The sequence below is a fragment of the Phaenicophaeus curvirostris genome, chromosome 1, assembly GCF_032191515.1.
Source record: "Phaenicophaeus curvirostris isolate KB17595 chromosome 1, BPBGC_Pcur_1.0, whole genome shotgun sequence".
NCBI classification, from domain to species: domain Eukaryota; kingdom Metazoa; phylum Chordata; class Aves; order Cuculiformes; family Cuculidae; genus Phaenicophaeus; species Phaenicophaeus curvirostris.
The window spans coordinates 137121377-137138803 of NC_091392.1; the positions used below are offsets into that span (position 1 = coordinate 137121377).

General features: G+C 40.9%; 1 protein-coding gene across 1 annotated transcript in view; it reads left to right on the top strand.

Moving 5' to 3' along the window:
* DHRSX (dehydrogenase/reductase X-linked) overlaps positions 1-17427 on the top strand; it is a 166825-nt gene that overhangs the window by 106626 nt on the left and 42772 nt on the right. The window contains exon 5 of the mRNA XM_069855050.1: positions 14534-14741. Coding sequence (XP_069711151.1) covers positions 14534-14741 — 208 coding nt within the window. The remainder of the gene's footprint in view (positions 1-14533; positions 14742-17427) is intronic.

Genomic DNA, 17427 nt, shown 5'->3' on the forward strand with positions numbered 1-17427 from the left:
ATTTGATTTCATTTATGCTTTGTTACTAAATACCAGTTGGCAAGAGAAATTTGTTGTTTGAGAAAATCCTATTTGAAACTACAATGAAAGGAAAGGTCCAGCTCTGCTTTTTGCTGAATCTTTAAAAAAATCACTAAACAATCATGTCCAAAAATGCTATAGACTCCCATAAAATTAGGTTAGTCTGTGACCATTACCTGGCAAGTCACCAGCTTCCACTTCTGAAAGCTCTTTCCCACAGTGCTTTATTCGGTCCTTTTTGTTTGCTCTTGTAAATAATCTGCAGCATTTAGTTTTGTTGCTAGTTTCACAGTAAAAGGCCAACTGATTTCTTGGTAACCAAGAGGAAAGTAAACATACCTAGTGGAGGAGAAATGGCCTGATGTAAAAACCTCTAAACAGCTTCTCTTTGCTTTCCATCAGTGTTGAGCCCATACAAGACAAATGCTGACATTTGGGCTAACTGGTAGGCTTTCCCTTTTGCCTTTCCCATCCTCTTTCATTTTTTGTCATTTGTTTTCACTGTAATGCAATGCACTAAGGAGGAGGATTCCATCCATCATGGACCGCAGAGCTGGAAACACTACTCACTCAAAAGTCTCATCACAATTGCCAGCTCTGCTGTCTTCGCTGCATGGCCCCCTGGACACGAGCTTGGGTGCCTGGGAGAAGACAATGCTTGCAGTATCTAAATGTCTGATGGGAATGAGTTGTTGGGCATGTTGCAAGTCAGTGTGAACACTGTCTGTCAGATAACTCTGTTGTCAATAGGAAGGCATTTTGCATGACTATTAGGACCTGTCATAATGACATGGTTGATTTTCTCATGACTTAGCATATGTATCTGGAATAGTAAGTTTCTCACTATCTAGTACTTCTTTGCATCTTCCAGATCCTGAAGCTCTATTATTCTTGATATGAAAAGGTATTTTTATTTTTTAGCAGATAGGGAAGATCTGCATCTGCAGAATGCATTTCTAGGCAGTCATACACTTTTGAGAGTCTGACCCTAAGTCTGTTTGGGCTAATGGAATGTCTCCATGAGGTTTTGAAAATCAGACTTTGTGTGAATCCCATGGCTTCTGAATCAAACCATTGGCAACCTAATAAGAGTTTTCTCTCCATAGGACTAAGCATTCTATTATCCATTACATACTATATAATTACATTTAATGTAAATTGATGTTATTATATTTAATGTAAAAATGCCAAGAAATGTTACGTTGCATTTTTACACCTTATATTAATGCTATTTAATTGCTCTAAATCTTTTAAATCAATTGATATAGTCATGTCTATACATTAGTGATCTTTCCACATCTTATCTCTATGAATATGTATCCTATATGTAAGTGAAAGTATATGATATTTGCTGAGAGCTTATATGAACCTATTGAGAAACCAAACATTTCAAGATTAATTGAGGAAAGTTCTAACATTATACAATAATGCAAATTATGAAATTAACATTGAAATATTATTAAAGATGGGTGATTTGGGATTAATTACTATGCTGGGTAAATAATCAATACTACACGCCTGCCCTGAGCTAATTATAAAATTCAGCAGTTTTCCTGGTCACTTGTAATTTTCTAAAACAATATATCTCCATCACTTGCCTAGCTAAAGGATCTAGTTGAAAACTGAATTCATTCAGAGTTTCAAAGTGTTCTTCTGGAGCTAGACAACCAGATCCCACAAAAATTTCAATGAGGTTTAGGTATCCAACTAACTCAAGCACTTTAAAAATTTAAAATTCAGAACATTCAAAATGGAGATTAGTGGATTAGAGACACCTCCTCTCTTTTTGTTGTAGAGGATTTTGGCATATACATTTAACTTTCTAATTTCCTATTTAAAAGGAAAAATTTGGTTGAATGCACACATTATTTCAGCTGACAAAGTCCTGTGGTTCTATTACTCTGCTTTCTGCATTGGTAATGTACATGCTCAGCTCTTGGTTTTTAAAATAAACAAACCAGAGTAAAGATGCGAATAGAATATTACATAAACAGTTCCTTAAACAATATAATATGCTAGTGCTAAAACCAGAAAAAATGATATGACACAAAGCACAAATTCATTTTCTGTGAAAAAAACAAGCAAGCTAAGCAGCTGAACTATGAGCCACAGAAAGATGGGTACAGTACAAGCAGTTTAGAAAAATTACTCTGACAGAAGGTCAGAAGAACGTTTGCTAATTAGCAACTGGGTGCTAATTTTGGGGGGTATTTTGTTTGGTTTTGAGAAGAACAGCGTATTTGTACAGTTGAAAAGCATTTAGCAAATTACAGCATGTACACTAGTGTAACTTTAATGCATTTATTAAAATGGTATTGCTGTTAAGACACGTTAGAAAGTCTGCTGTCTTCCTGTGGCTGCAAAAAGAACAGATAATAAAACACTTCCTAAAATTCCACAAGCAGTAGTCACTGTTTCATACTGGAGAGTTTTTTTCTAACTTGAAATCAGTTGATTTCTCAATGCGCTAGAATTGTTTCTCCTTGTAGTTGATATTTTAAGTTATAAATTTTTTATAGTACTTAATGATCTTAAACCCAAGAAAGCTAACATCAAAATCACAACATCTTTAGTTATAACAGAATACCTGCAGATACCAAACATGTATGGTCTAACTCATTAACAAAGAAATGCCAACTATCTTCTCTGTTGCAGTTGTTGGATGGTTTGTGATTTTGGCTATAGGTTAGGAAACAAGAGGGAGAAAATGATGAGGACATTTAATATATTCCTTGACCTGCACACAAACAAAAAAAAAAAGAGATTTTAGAATATTACTAGCCAATCGTAGACAGATTATAGTTAATGTATTTCAGGCTGAAGCCTCTCTAAGCCAATTTAAAATCAATATTTCTGATATGCTGGCTAATTCAGTTGTTCATATTTCATATTTGGTGGATTAAGCTTCCCTCTTTAGCTCCTAGATACAATAAAATCTGTATCACTAGGTAAGTGTGTGAAATACAAATATGTTTTGTGTTACCTACACAGTTCAGCTATATGTAATGCACTCATAACCCTTTGCAAGGTGCTATGTGAGCAGTCCCATGGATACTGCCAAGGTTGATAACATACTAAGTTATTCTTGCATTTAAGTATTTGCAGAATCAAATCTTCAGAAGAAGTGTGAGAACTGAGAGGTTGGAGCAAGCGAATTTGTTAATTACAAATAACTTTACAGGTACCTACCTATTCCACAGGTATTATTGATTAGTTATGTTTAACTATAGTTACTTATGTTATCACAGTGGGGTCTATGAAAAGATCCTGCCCCACTAGATTAGGTAAGAGCCAGCTCCCCTCTCTGTAGTAGCTGCAAGCTACACAGCCTGTAAGATGAAAAGTAGAGGGGCCACAGAGAAGTGGAAATTCAAAGGGGAAAGCTTTGAGGGAAAGTTAGAGCAAAGAGTTGCTCTAGACTGCAGTGGAACTTGGATTACATCAAAAAACAATGCTTATCCTCCAGCCACACAGGAAGGCTGTGGTGAACTCAAAATCAACTATCTCATCAATCTCATTCCAATGCCTTGATTATAGCATCATGTTTCATCTTTATCCTTCCCTGAAGACAAATTAGAGCAATAAGTAAGTGAAGCTGAGATGGAAAAGGTATAGAAGGACAGGGAGAAAGAGAGAAGGCGACAAGCAGGAAGGCAAGTGGCCCTTTGCCTGTATGTAATGGGTAATAGTTACTAGACATCATGGGAGAGCTGGGCCTTCAGGAGATTTTTAGCACTGAAAAAGGTAATTTGAGATGGTGGGAAGATTGGCTTACAATGGATATTCAATGCATAGTGGGAAAACCAAGAAGATCTAACATGCAGCATTAATGTATTCTACAATGAGAAGATGCTCTCAGAGCCATAATTTCTGAAGAAGCTCAGTGCATGACAAATGTCATCTAGTCAAAATGTTCAGAAGACATCATCTTTACAAAAGAGGTGACCAGAAAGTATGAAGACGCTGGCTGATCATACACTGCTCTTTACAGTTATTAAGTGCCTTGGGAACTGGAAGCAACTTGTCTGGGCAAATGTGTCAGAGCACCATGATACTGCTGACAGTATCCAGCCCAACTCGTTCAGCGCAAACAAGGATTGTGTAATGCTAACATTTACCTAGTGCCCATATTTTTGGCAGCAGTTGTCAGCTAGAGCTTTTATTATATTTGAATAGCATGTTTGACTGCCAGAATGATATGTATCATATATAAAGATATTGGATTTCTTATAAAAAGCTTAATTTTTATTAGAAGAACTAATAAGTTAGAAGAGTAACTTTAGGCTATCTCTGACTTTCAAAGGGCACGGATTTCATTCATGAAAACTCTGACTTTTGTTTGATACTATCTTTGCGTTTCTAATTATTTCCAAATTTTTTTCTGTGTCTGTGATATCAAACACTTTGTGAAAAGGGAAATATCTCAGACTCTGTGTGCTGCGGGTTCTTGACCCATTTCCTTTTATGTCCTGAATTTGAATGTTTTATCAGTGGAAGACAGATACAAAATTCAGCTATTGATGGATTAGGAAACCTGACCAGTTCTACTTAAGTGTGCGGGAAATTTGCCTCTGGCTTTTCTGAGATGCAGGAGTGAGCCATATTTTATTCTTGCCTAATCCTTTCATAGGTTTTAGGTAAAAATATTTTATACAAATTGCAAAACTAGTTATTTTACTTCTAAGAGAAATTTCTATTAAGTTAGAAAGCTGTGACTGACTTTCGTATTTTCTGATTGTGAGTGGCATAACTCACTATGGTGCCAAATAAACACTTATTGAGCTTATTTTTAGAAAACAGAGGGTATTCTTGTGCCAACCAGATGCAATCATGAATGCTCTGATGTATTTTAGTGTGAAAACAAAACCTCAGTTGTGGATCATATTTTCTTTTTTTAACTGAAGCATTTTCGAGGGAGCTAGCCTGTGCTTTGTGTTCCCTATGAAGTAGTGTGACATTGAATCAGAAAATGAATCTGTTTGTGAGGAGGTGTCACCACCTCGTCAGTTTTGTGCTGAGCCTACCAAGATTTTGTTGTTGTTCTTGTACTCCTTGACTGTGTATTGTCTGAACTTTTTTTCCCTTTCCTTTATCCTACTCATAAACTAACGGCTTTTCTTCACTGGAAAGATTCATTGCTCTGTCTTCTTTGGCACAGCTAATACAGTCCACTTCTCCCTTGTGAGCATTACAGATGAGTCTGGGAGCACTAGCAGTAGACATTACTCAATTTTCAGTTCTTCACTAGTCAGCCAAACTTTTATGTTTGGGCTATGAGTTTTGATGCCAAGCATTTGCCTAAGAGTTTCATGGACAAGTGTTTGCCTAAGGCTAGTTTATTTTTACTTATTTTTTTTTGTAACAACAGACAAAAGAGTTCATCTGTTACCAAGATCAAAAAGGGAAAAGTCTTAGCATCATGGGTGGGTTGGTTTTTCTTTAATGTCAAAAATGGTAGCAAGTTCCTTTAGAAAGTCTCTGGTGTCATCACAGTTTGGAATGGGGACTTGAATGCAGGAAAGATGCTGCCTTCATGTATGAGGCAGGTGTACCTTTCACCACCCATGGAATATCCTCATGTCAGATTGAATCAGAAGCTTGTTAAGCACTGCAGTTTGAGAATCATATTTTACATTTTAATCACTAACGATTTTGCCTGTATAAAGCATGTTCTGAGCTAAGACTGAGCATATCTGCAGTAGCAATCCCAAGCTGTGGTGGGAAGTACTGCTTGCAGGCAAAGACACCAGCAATGAGTCTGGGCAGCAGTGTCCCCTCTACTCCCTGTGGTTACTTCTGAGCTAGGGTGGAGATAGACATTACAGCTCACTTCAGACTTCTCCTGGTCTCTCCATTGTCCAGACTGTGGATCTGGGTCCTTGTGATCTCCATGACAAGCAGGCTACAGGATGGGGATTGGTGGATAGTAAGGTGATGAGTATCTGGAATTTACCTTGATGTACAGTTGGAACGTGACTATGGAGCCGTGACATGATTTCAACACTCTCAGAGCCTAAACATTTCGCCAAACATGGCCAGTGAACTGCTGTAGCTGGTGATCTCAATTGACTAGTAACTACAGCTCTCTAGAAGAGCTGGCTCTTGCATTTTTATGCATAGTGACAAATCTTGTAGAAAAGAAAGACCTATTTGGGTGCAGACAGGACAAGACAGAAACTTCCAAGAGGGGTAGATTTATACAAGAAGTCTTGGTGTGGAAATCTGAAATAAAAGGGAAATGGTTGAGGCTAGGAGGTTATAAGTGAGAGACAGCAGAGGACAGAATGAAGAGCTGGTGTGGGGAAACGGGACAGTTAGGTGGGAACCGGTAGGATGGGGGAAATCTTGGTGGTAACACATTTAAGTTTGCTGACCGAAAGACTTCTTAACATATTTAAACTATGAATCACCACTGGGTCAGTCTTCTTCAACACATTCATCAATGACCTGGATGAGGGGACAGAAGGTACCCTCAGCAAGTTTGCTAATGACACAAAACTATGAAGAGTGGCTGATACACAAGAAGGTTGTGCTGCCATTCAGCAAAATCTGGGCATGCTGGAAAGTTGGGCGGAGAGGAACCTAATGAAGTTCAGCAAAGGCAAGTGTAGGGTTCTGCACCTATGAAAGACTAATCCCATGCACTGATGAAGCCCAGGCGTTGACCTGCTGGAAAGCAGGTCAGTGGAGAATGACCTGGGAGTCCTGGTGGACAACAAGCTAACCGTGAGCCAGCAATGTGCCCTCATGGACAGGAAGACCAATGGTATCGTGGAGCGCGTTAAGAGTGTGGCCAGCAGGTCGAAGGAGGTTTTCTTCCTTCCTCGCTACTCTGCCCAAAGAGGCCCCATCTGGAATATTGTGTCCAGTTTTGGGCTCCTCAGTTCAAGAAAGACAAGGAACTACTGGAAACATTACAATAGAGGGCCACAAAGATGATTAGGGGACTGGAACATCTCTCTTATGAGGAGAGGCTGAGTGAGCTCGATCTCTTTAGCTTGAAGAAGGTAAGACTGAGACAGGACCTTATCAATGATTATAAGTATCTAAAGGGTGAGCATTAAGAGGATGGGGATAGATTCTTTTTCAGTGGTGTCCCGCAATGGGACAAGGGGCAATGGGCACAAATTAGAACACCAGAAGTTCCACCTGAAGGTGAGGGAAACTTCCTTACTGTAAGGGTGATGAAGCACTGGAATGGGCTACCCAGAGAGGTTTCAGAATCTCCATCTCTGGCGACATTCAAAACCCGCCTAGACATGTTCCTGTGCAACTTACTGTAAGTGAACCTACTTTAGCAGTGGGGCTGGAGTAGATATCTCCACAGGTCTCTTCCAGCTCCTGCTATTCTGCGGTTCTGTGAATACAGCATATATTCTTGTTCAATATCAGGAAATTCATAGGAAAGTAAGTATGGGGGAAGGGAGCTTGAGTGGGTAGTGAGGATAATAAGAGGCGTTAGACATGTTTGAACTCTAAGAAGAGCACTCTGTTGCAGTTTGCAAGTGCTTAGACAGAACATAGTTCATGGAGTTTGAGTCTTTATCCTGAGGACTACAGTTTGTTGTGCACAAACTGAACCTTTTCTTGCACTGAGGGAATCCTTGACTGTTTTTTTTTTTTTTTTGTGAGTTTACTGCCATTTAACAGAAATAAGTATTATCCGCCCCCCCAGCCCGGAGGTGATTGGAACTCCTCTCTTCTGTCTGGCCACCAATTCAACGTGACTTGTACAAATTAATTCTCATCTACCTCTGTGTCACATGCGGTTGATATTTAAGAGGGAATGGGGAAACAGATGGAAGCCTCAGAGCCACAGTTCATGACCCCATAAAGAAACCAGACTCAGGAGTGAGGGAAGGGTGATCCAGGCATGTGACTGGCAGATGCCCGCAGGATGCAGAGTGAGATCACATGAGATTCAGACACAAAGGAGCTAGAGTGACTGGGTAAGAAAATTAGGGAGAACAGACTTACTGTTTGCAAGGAAGCAGAGGCACATGAAGCTGATATGCATGTCTGGGGCTAAGCCTCTCCCCTCCTTCCTGCACACATGCTGTTCCTTGATAAGATCAGTGTTGGGTCACCAGATTTTGGGGGTAGGAGAGGGAGGGTAGTGGAGCCCAGAGCTTTGGACAGGAAGCATCACACTGTTCTTCACTTCAGCAGGGCCCTACACTTTGGCCATCACAGGGAATTGCAGGGGTTGTTAGGAAGCTGGAATGTCAGTGGCTGGTGCAGAGCCCATTACAAGGGAGCAGGAGATGGGAGCTAATGGGCACTTGCTCTATGCTGGAGCAGAAACTCAGACAGACTCCTGTGGAGGACCTTGCTCTGGGAAGAGGCAAGAGAGACTGAACCCAATGGAGATGGTTCTCCTTGGCAGCCCAGGGCTGAATCCTGGCACTGCCTTGCTCTTGGCAGCTGTTTATCAAAGTGGTTTTCACAGTGTCCTGACCCCTCCAGTGAAGGTCCATGCACAGGACACTTTCCCAGAGCCAATGCCAGACAGGCTGACAGCAGATGTCCTTGCAACTCCCTAAATTGACACAAGAGGACCTAGAGTCCACACAGCATTGGTATGGATTCTAGGTGTCATCATTATACCATGGGATAAAATTCCTTGCTTCAATTTCCTCACATTTTGCGTGAGAAAACTGAATATGCATCTATACAGGGCTCCAGAAGTTGTTAGGAGGTAAAACAGTCTGATCTACATCTACCTCTGGGAAGACAGAAAACAGAACCATAACACTGGAGAGCTGTACAAAGCTTAATTTGTTTCGGGTTTTTTATGTTTTTCTTCTTAACTGTTTGGATTTTTGCCTTTTCAGCTTTTATATACTCTTAATCTGGCTTCTGTATGTGGTCCTGTCTAGACTCATAACAGTTTTCTGAGATACCAATAGCTGTACAGCATATCAGCACTAGGCTCAGGGTTACAGACCTAGATTAGCAATCAGCGTGTCATAGCAGTGCAGTAAATTCACCTCTCTGCAGTCCAGCCAAGGCATAACTGTAAATATCAGTCATGTGATTATGGTTGTGTCTCCAGTAGGTGCTTCTGGGGGCAGTTCTTCTAATAAAGCATTGCACCTTCTTGTTGCTCACTAGCCAGGAGGAACACGGGGCAAGCATATTCTGGGATAGCATAGCCCAACTGAACAAAGTGGAATGATAATCTAATACAGGCAGCCTAGCCAAAGGATGCGGCTGAATGATAATTGAGATGTTAACTCCACTACAGCTGCCCCTATTCAGAAGAGAAGCAGACTATAGAATTCTATCGCTAGATTCACACATAGATCTTTTGCTGTATGGGTGTGCAGAACAGAGCAGTTTTGACCCTGTTAAAAGATGTGAGTCGCCTTGTGTGGTGGTGCCCATGGGATGGAAAATGCTGCTAGATAAATCAACTACACCAGTACAAAAGCTGTATGGAGAAAAGGCTTTGCGCTTTCACTTGGAGGTACTGCCTCTGTTAAATTCCCCTTGGGAACTTTTTTGGTACAGCATGTATCTCTTCCTTCTGAATAGCAAGAATTGGCTGAATGTGATTATATAGGTTCACCTCCTGCTGTGAACGTGTTACATATAAATGTGTGCAGCTGACCTCTTGGGTTGTCAGCCCAGCCTTTGCATTGCCAGTGATAAAAAGGACTTACATGTGGGTACACTGCCTCCAAACCCTTTTCCATGAGCCTAGCTGTTAAAGAAGACATTTTGTTCTGCATGTGAAAGAGAAATTTAAAATCTTTGTTTTGGAGTGAGTATGAAAGAACTACCTTTAAAAACCTTCAGGTAGCTCATTATGAATAAATATAGATGAGTGAAATAATAGTTGCATTTTTAAAGCTTTTAAAATGTATTTTATAATGGAGCTGAAGAATGTCTCTGCAGTGGGAGGTACAGGAATTACAGCAGTGTTTACAATCATCTGCAGAACAAGCAGACATGGTACAAATTCTCCTATATAATCCAATAAAAATTTGATATGCCTGGCCTGTAAATTTACAACTATCATAAACTTTTTGGTTATGCTGTGTGCACTGTCATGATCTGTTATGCTCTTGTATCAGAAACAGTGTGACCATCAGGAGCAGGGAAGCAATCGTCCCCCTGTACTCAGCACTGGCAAGGCCACCTTGAATACTGTGTTCAGTTTTGGGCCCCTCACTGCAAGAAAGACATTGTGGTGCTGGAGCGTGTCCAGAGACCAGTAAAGCTGATGAAGGGCCTAGAACATGTTTTATGAGGAGTGGCTGATGGAACTGGGGTTGTTAAGAGCAGGCTGAGTGGAGACCTTATCAGTCTATTACAACTACCTGAAAGGAGGTTGTAGTAAGGTGGCTGATGGTGTTTTCTCCCAAGTAACAAGTGATAGGACAAAAGGAAATGGCCTAAAGTTTTGCCATGGGAGGTTTAGATTAGATAGAAAGAAGAATGCCTTCATTAAAAGGGTTTTCAAGCATTGGAACAAGCTGCCCTTGGAAACAGTTGAGTCACCATCCTAGCAGGTATTTAAAAGACTGGTAAGATGTGGTGCTTAGGGACATGGTTTAGTGGTGGACTTTCTGTGTTAGGTTTACAGTTGACCTTGATGGTGGTCTTAAATGTCTTTTCCAACCTAAGCGGTTTTATGATGGTAAAATCACATAAGACTAATTCATTGATGGATCCCAAACCAGGACTTTAATTAGAAAGTGTTGTAGAAGATAACGGTAAATTAGTGTTTACAAAGATAGTTTTCTTGAGGTGTAATCATTCTTTGAGAGAAATATAAGGCTGTTGCCCAGTCATAAAAGTAAAATAGGACAATTCTTTTTTTTTTATTCAGTATAGATAATTAAAAGATATTTAATTTGAATATATCACACTAAATGTATATCTGCAGTGCATTGGGACATATTTCTGTATCTATAAAAATAGTTGTTCAGCAACAACATATTTCCCTTATTCTAGTTTATTTCTACTCTTGCAAAACCAACATTGATATCTCATTTAGGCAGTTTTCTGCATGTGTACTTAGTCTTTTGCCTGAATATTTAAAAAGCAGCTGAACAATTACAAATTAAAAGTTCATGATCAGCTTACCTATTAATTCATTTTCTAATGTCATGCTGATATCAGTGACATTTTGAAAGATAAATTTTCTAGAAAAAAATCCAGCTAGATAAGAGGAAAAAATTTATAAGAAAGTTGTATTGGAACCACAGTGTTTGACATTAATGGTCTATATGCTGCCACTTCACATTTCACATGCATTCCAAAAAACTGAGGAGGCTGACCAATAATGAAAATCAGAAAGATACTTGGTTTTATGGGTTCCATACCAGAAGAATAAGCAAAGTCATTCTTAGTTTATAACGAAAATGTAAGGTAAAAAAAAAACAAACACAAAAAAACCCCCCAAACATTTCTTAATGTTTCAAATACTATTGGATTAGTTGAAAGTTTTAAAAATAGAAGAGGCTTTCATTTCTTGAGTTACCATTTGGGGTTCTTGAGTAAAGCTGATGATGTTTCTGGACAAAAGAAAATCAATTGCATGGCACTTTTAGTATCTACTGAGTGTTAGGCATTTAATAATTTAAAATAGAAGCTTGCTGCTACTCTTACAAGGTTTTCCCTTCTGTCAGAGAAGCAGCCAGATTCTGTTAACTGTTGGGTATTCCTTTGTACATCCGCTCTCAGTGAATTAAAATGGCTTCTCCTCAAATAAGAAAAACTGTCCTTAGACTGCGGGGCAAGATATTTTTATAGTCTCAAAGATGAGATTCTGTTTTAAGAAAAATAAAATCTAAAGGGTTTTGGATTAATGTCATTTGATCCATTCTTGAAGACAAAAAATAAATTGTAGTAGCAACAAGTGTAGGCAGAGCTGATTGTTCCTGCTCAAGGACTTGACCACAATATCTGCTTAGAGGAAGCTCATGAAGAATGAGCAAAATAATTTAAAGGAATGTGTATCTTAACAGTTGCGCTTTGCATGCGTGTAATTCTTTTCTGTCTCCTGACCTGAGCTCAGATCTGTTTTCTGCTTCTAGGTTGTGCAGCACAGATGGCAGACACTAATTGAGGCGCAGGGCAAAGCCTCTAAGTGCTCTTGAAATCCCACACTTCTCTGGAGGTCAAGGGGGTAGTTGCTACAGTACACATGTCCTTGGGGCTGGTGTGATCTGTGACAGCCTCCCTGGGTTTGCCTGCTGGTCTTGATGTAAAGCTGAATATTTGTAGCAGTCATCTATTGCACTTGTCTCCAGACAAATTCTTCCGTCCCTCTGTCTGACTCGGCTGGCAGAAGTGTGTGTACATCAAGGTGCCTATAGCGAGCCCTGCAGCAGCCGCAGCAGATGCAGAAGCTGCATGTGGAGTTCACATAGGCTTTGCTGTGCCAGGGTTGTTTTATGTTGGCTAGCCTTTTCTCGGGCTTGCATTTTACCAGTGTTACTGCAAATAGTCTTCTGGCAAACTATTTCCTCCTGCCTTTTTCAAGTGGCAGAGCTTTGTTGAGCAGGCTGGGCCTCAGAGAGATGCAAATCACTTCTTTGTACAAGCCTGGATCCTCAGAGATGTTTAACTGTTCCCATCTGCCCTCCAACAACTCGTGCTAAGTTCCATCTCTGCTAAAATGTGCACTGTAGCGGGCTGAGACTTAGTTTGGGAGTCTGGGGTTGTTGCTTTCCTGCCCTTTCCTTCTTCCCAGAAAACAAGAAAAAGTTTCAGCAGGACTTGTTTCACCTTTCTGTCAATCTGTAACGTTCACGCCAGTGTTCAGTCTCAGCCACTGTTCTGGATATCATTATATGCTGCACACGAAGATCGTGGAGGAAATGGAAACTGGTTTCAAACGCCGAGCTGTTGCACCATGCATCAGAGTAACTGCTGCTGAGGAAGGAGAATACGGAGGGGCACCCAACCAGACACCCTCTAATTTGTATCTTTCTGTTGTTAAAGTTAAGATTTGACACGCAGAAGAAACCTCACAGCAGCTTGGTTTTCCTGTCATTCTAAGGGATCTGGGAGAATGGCTGTAATAGCAGGGAAAGATGACAATCAGAGCTTTTGTAAAGCCCAGTCATGTAATTTGTATTGTTCAGTCTACTATCAGACAGCATTGGTCATGTTCAGTCTTAAGGTCTCTGTATGCAGATGCGCTGTGTTGTGCTAAACCTTTCATTTGCTCTGTCATCTTTTCTCATTTCTTGCCCTCATACTGTCTGTCCAGTTGCTCCATTAAGCAGTAGGAGGCCATAGGTGAATCGCTATAGGTGCTGACTGCGCTAAATATCTGACAATATCTCTTCTTCAGCCCAAGGAGCAATAACAAAGCAGGACTGTCAGGTGGTGGGATGCTCCCAGAGAAGAAATGTTGATGATGCACGGCGTGTACAATTTAAAATGATAATTTAATATGCTATCATAGCACTGACATCAAGAAATTGGGTGTTAAAGGCTTTTTAATGGACACAGGAAGTAGCACAAGGACAAAGCTGACACTCCGTCATGTCTGTGAGTGGAGATGGCCTTTCTGCTGTATCATATCTGTGTGTTTTAGAGAGAAAACAAACGGCCTACAACAATGTTCTCCACAAGCCATGTCCATCTACATTTAAATTACAAATATCAAGTCCACTTGTATGATAATTAAATTTTAATAAAATAAGATTAATTTATAACATTCAAGTCCACATTATAATTGATTGGGATAGCTTTACCCCTCACAGCCGCAGTACATGATATAGTTTATGCATGAGCTTAGGATTCTCTGCAAGATGCTGGATTGTATGCTAGGGATATGGATACTCATTTTAGGCACTGAGTTTGAAAACTGGTTAGTACAAACAGATGCAAAAATATTCCCCAAATAAGCATTCAAAACCTCATTTCAATATGCAGCTGCTGGTAAGCACAGGAATTAAGATATATTGGCTAAATTTACTACATCTTTGCTCACCGACAGCAGTGAGGCAGAAGTTGCAGATTTCAGATTAACACTCAACAGATCTTTAAACTCCAGCCAGGACTCAGCAGAAAGCCATCTGGGAGAGCAGGTCTGCTGCCTAGCCTGGTCTTGTCTCCACTGCTTTGAGCTCTTTGGTGGGGAGAATGTTGGGATCACTCTGCTCCTACCTTTTATTGAAGTAATTATTGTTGTGGATCTGCAGCACTGAGTTCTAGCATGACAGCAATGCGTTAACTAAAGTTTCAATGTCTTCAAAACACTTTTCACAAAACAACTGATTTATCCTCACAATTCTGCAGGGAGTGAGGGAGGGAGAGATTCAGTCTACCTGTTCTCTGTATAAAGGTACAGAAGGTGTGGGGGGGAGGATGATTTTACTTTTTCCTCAGCAGGAATCAGTGTCTGCTTTACACTTCACATGCCATCACCAGTCACTCATTGCTCTTAAATGCTGTGTTTACATACTGCACCATGAAATTCATGCTTCTTCTAGGTTACTCCTTCTCTGAAATAAATCAACTTTTTAACCTCTTCTTTCTTCTCCAGCTGGGGTGATGCTGGTCCCTGAAAGGAAGACAGAGGATGGCTTTGAGGAGCACTTCGGCTTGAACTACTTGGGACACTTCCTGTTGACTAACCTCCTCTTGGATACGCTGAAGCAATCAGGAACGCACAGTCACAATGCTAGGATCATCACTGTCTCATCAGCCACCCATTATGTAGGCAAATTGCACCTGAACGACTTACAAAGCAGGTACCAATCCATTTTTGGTATTCACTATCTGCAGTAAAGGTGCGCAGCTTAAACTTCAAGAGAATTGTTACTGAATACTGAATGTGGTGGATTTTGTTGCCTTTATCATTTTTTTTTTAAATGAATGGCAGTTCTCAAGCAGTTGCCAAATATCTTTCAGATTTGAGCAAAGCTTGCAGCTTTCAGTCAAAGATAAAAGTATTTTATGACCTTCTAAACTGTGTCTTCGACTCTGAACCTTGAAAGCCTTGTGTCCTTTCTGATGCTGACACTGTGGTGGTGGTTGTGGTGCAGAGCCTGGACTTCTCACTGCCTAATCAGGAAGTTTCTCAGTAACTGGGGCGTTTTAAAATGGCTTTGGCATATGCTAAAAATTTTCGTAGGCATCCTGCTCCTGCCCTCAGATGGTCGGAGGCAGATGTCTGTGCCTGCTACCTCCTGCAAGTCAGCGTGGGGCTGCTGACTTGGCTGGGAAGGTGGGCAGTAAACCTTACCTGCTCAGCTGCCTCACACCTTCACCCAACCCACCCACTGCTTGCTGCTCCTTCCTCACTGGCAGCTCTGGCCACTCGTCTGCAGCTCCTGGCATGCTGTCCTCCTTTCTCTCTGCATCTGGCTTCCACCTTGTCCTGCACTGCTCCTGACATTCTAGTCCTCCACCTCTGCTGCCCTCACAGTCCTTCTCCAGCTCTCCTGTCCTAGCCCATCCCTGGGCTGTGTCATCCCTCCTGTCCCCGTGGTGCTTGCACTCTCACACATCGGCCTGATGATTCACTGTAAATGCTGGAGCTCCTGTGCTTTTTCTGGGTCACCCCTTGCACTTTCCCGGAGAGCTTACTGAGGTCCAAGAGCACAGCCATCCTACGCTTGTAACCCAGAGGTTGGTAAAAATGATGGACTCCAGAGTGCTTCTGCATGCATGGAGCCAGTCTGAGTTCTGCATCATTTCCACAGAGAAATTCTGTCTCCATCCTTTGACAGAGACTTCAGCACATGTTCAGAGGCACCTGGCCTGAGGTTTCATTTTGGAACAAAGACTGAAATTAAAGGCTTGGGCTGTTTCCACTGCAGACGTTTTACATATGAATGCTACATTAAGCATGTCAAACATTTTGTTTGACTTCTGATTACATATTATCGCATGAGTTTTATTACAAGCACATTGTTTAAACTCTGCAGGGTAGTCACAGTTTAATCTCTTGCTTGTAAAACAACCACAGGAAATTACCCTTACTTTTCACTTGATGTAGGTATTCATTGTTTCTGATGGGCATGAGCTGGATGGCTAGGGGGACTGTAATTAGTATTTCTTTGGGTTAAAGTGCAGAACATAAAAATAACTATGGCTGTTCTGTGTCTGTAGGTAGCAGTAGTTTCCTTGATTATAGTGAAACCTTGTACTATGCCTCTTTAGGATCATTCTTACCTGTGATTCATCATTTATATTTTAAAGGAACCAGAAATGTTTCAGTTACGAAAGTTATGGCTAAGCATGAACATGACCAAACTTATTGAAAAAAATAATAACACACCTGTAATTTACCTGTAGGTTTTGCACCAAACCCTACCCTTTACATTTCAACTTTACTGGCATAAGAAGAACCATAAATTATGGCAGGCTCTGGCTGATTTTGTCCGCTCTTTCCCACAGGGATGCTCTAAATCACTCAGGAGGGGTAGCAGTGCCTGCATTCTGAGCACACAGGCACACTCGTGGGATCCAGAAAGGGTTGTGGCTTCAGCTCCAAACCCTTTCTTATTTCAAGCAGAAGACGATACTCCTGGGGTTTGGTGGTTTTATTAGCCTAACTGCTGATAAGCCCACACACAGGTGAATAGTTTGTTATTATGTAAACGATGCTGCTAAAAACAGGGACATCACTTGTGTGTTTGAGTGTGTGCCTACACGCATGAGTGGTTGGTTTATTAAGCCTAGAGGACTGTTGCAGGACACCATGCACAGGCATTGCTCACATCACGGGGCCTCAGAGATGTCTTGAGATTCAAAGCAGTGTTTAAGAGCTTTCAAAGATGTGGTAAAGACACCCATGATAAACACTATGATATGATAGCATTCCACAAATTGTCACAGTTTCCCAGTTGTGCCATCCCTTATTTTTTGCCACTTATGTGAGTGGGAAATATTTCAAAAAATTTTGTACTGATTTTTTTCCTTACTTTAAGTTGCACTAGTTGGCTGTAAATTATTTCTTCACTTGAGTGTATGTTCCCAGACTGGCTGATAGTCCTAATCTTCCAGAAAGGCATCAAATCAATTTGGAGTAATTTCACAAGGAGTAAAGGGGGCATACTCTGTGCTGCAAAAAATATCGTTAGCAGCAATCTGAATTGTTTAACATCTTCTTGTCCCGCTATTCCTAGCTTTGGCTTAGGCTAGTGTTTGAACTGCAGGTGAGTGGTAGTCATGGTGGAGGGATTCATCCATCAAACACCGCAGAGAAGAAAAGGCAAAAGACTGTCTTGCTGTAAAGGAGATAGTAAATTGAGGCTTGCTTCTCTGCTTTACCACAGATTTTTCTGTGGGATAGATCTTCCAGTTGGGAAGCTCCAGGATGGCAGTCACAGTTGTGGCCATTGCTGCCCATTGCTAGTACTTGCTGCTCAGAGTTCTGCTCTGAAGCCAGCAGTCAATCCATATCATAGTGTCTTCGGGACAACAGCATAA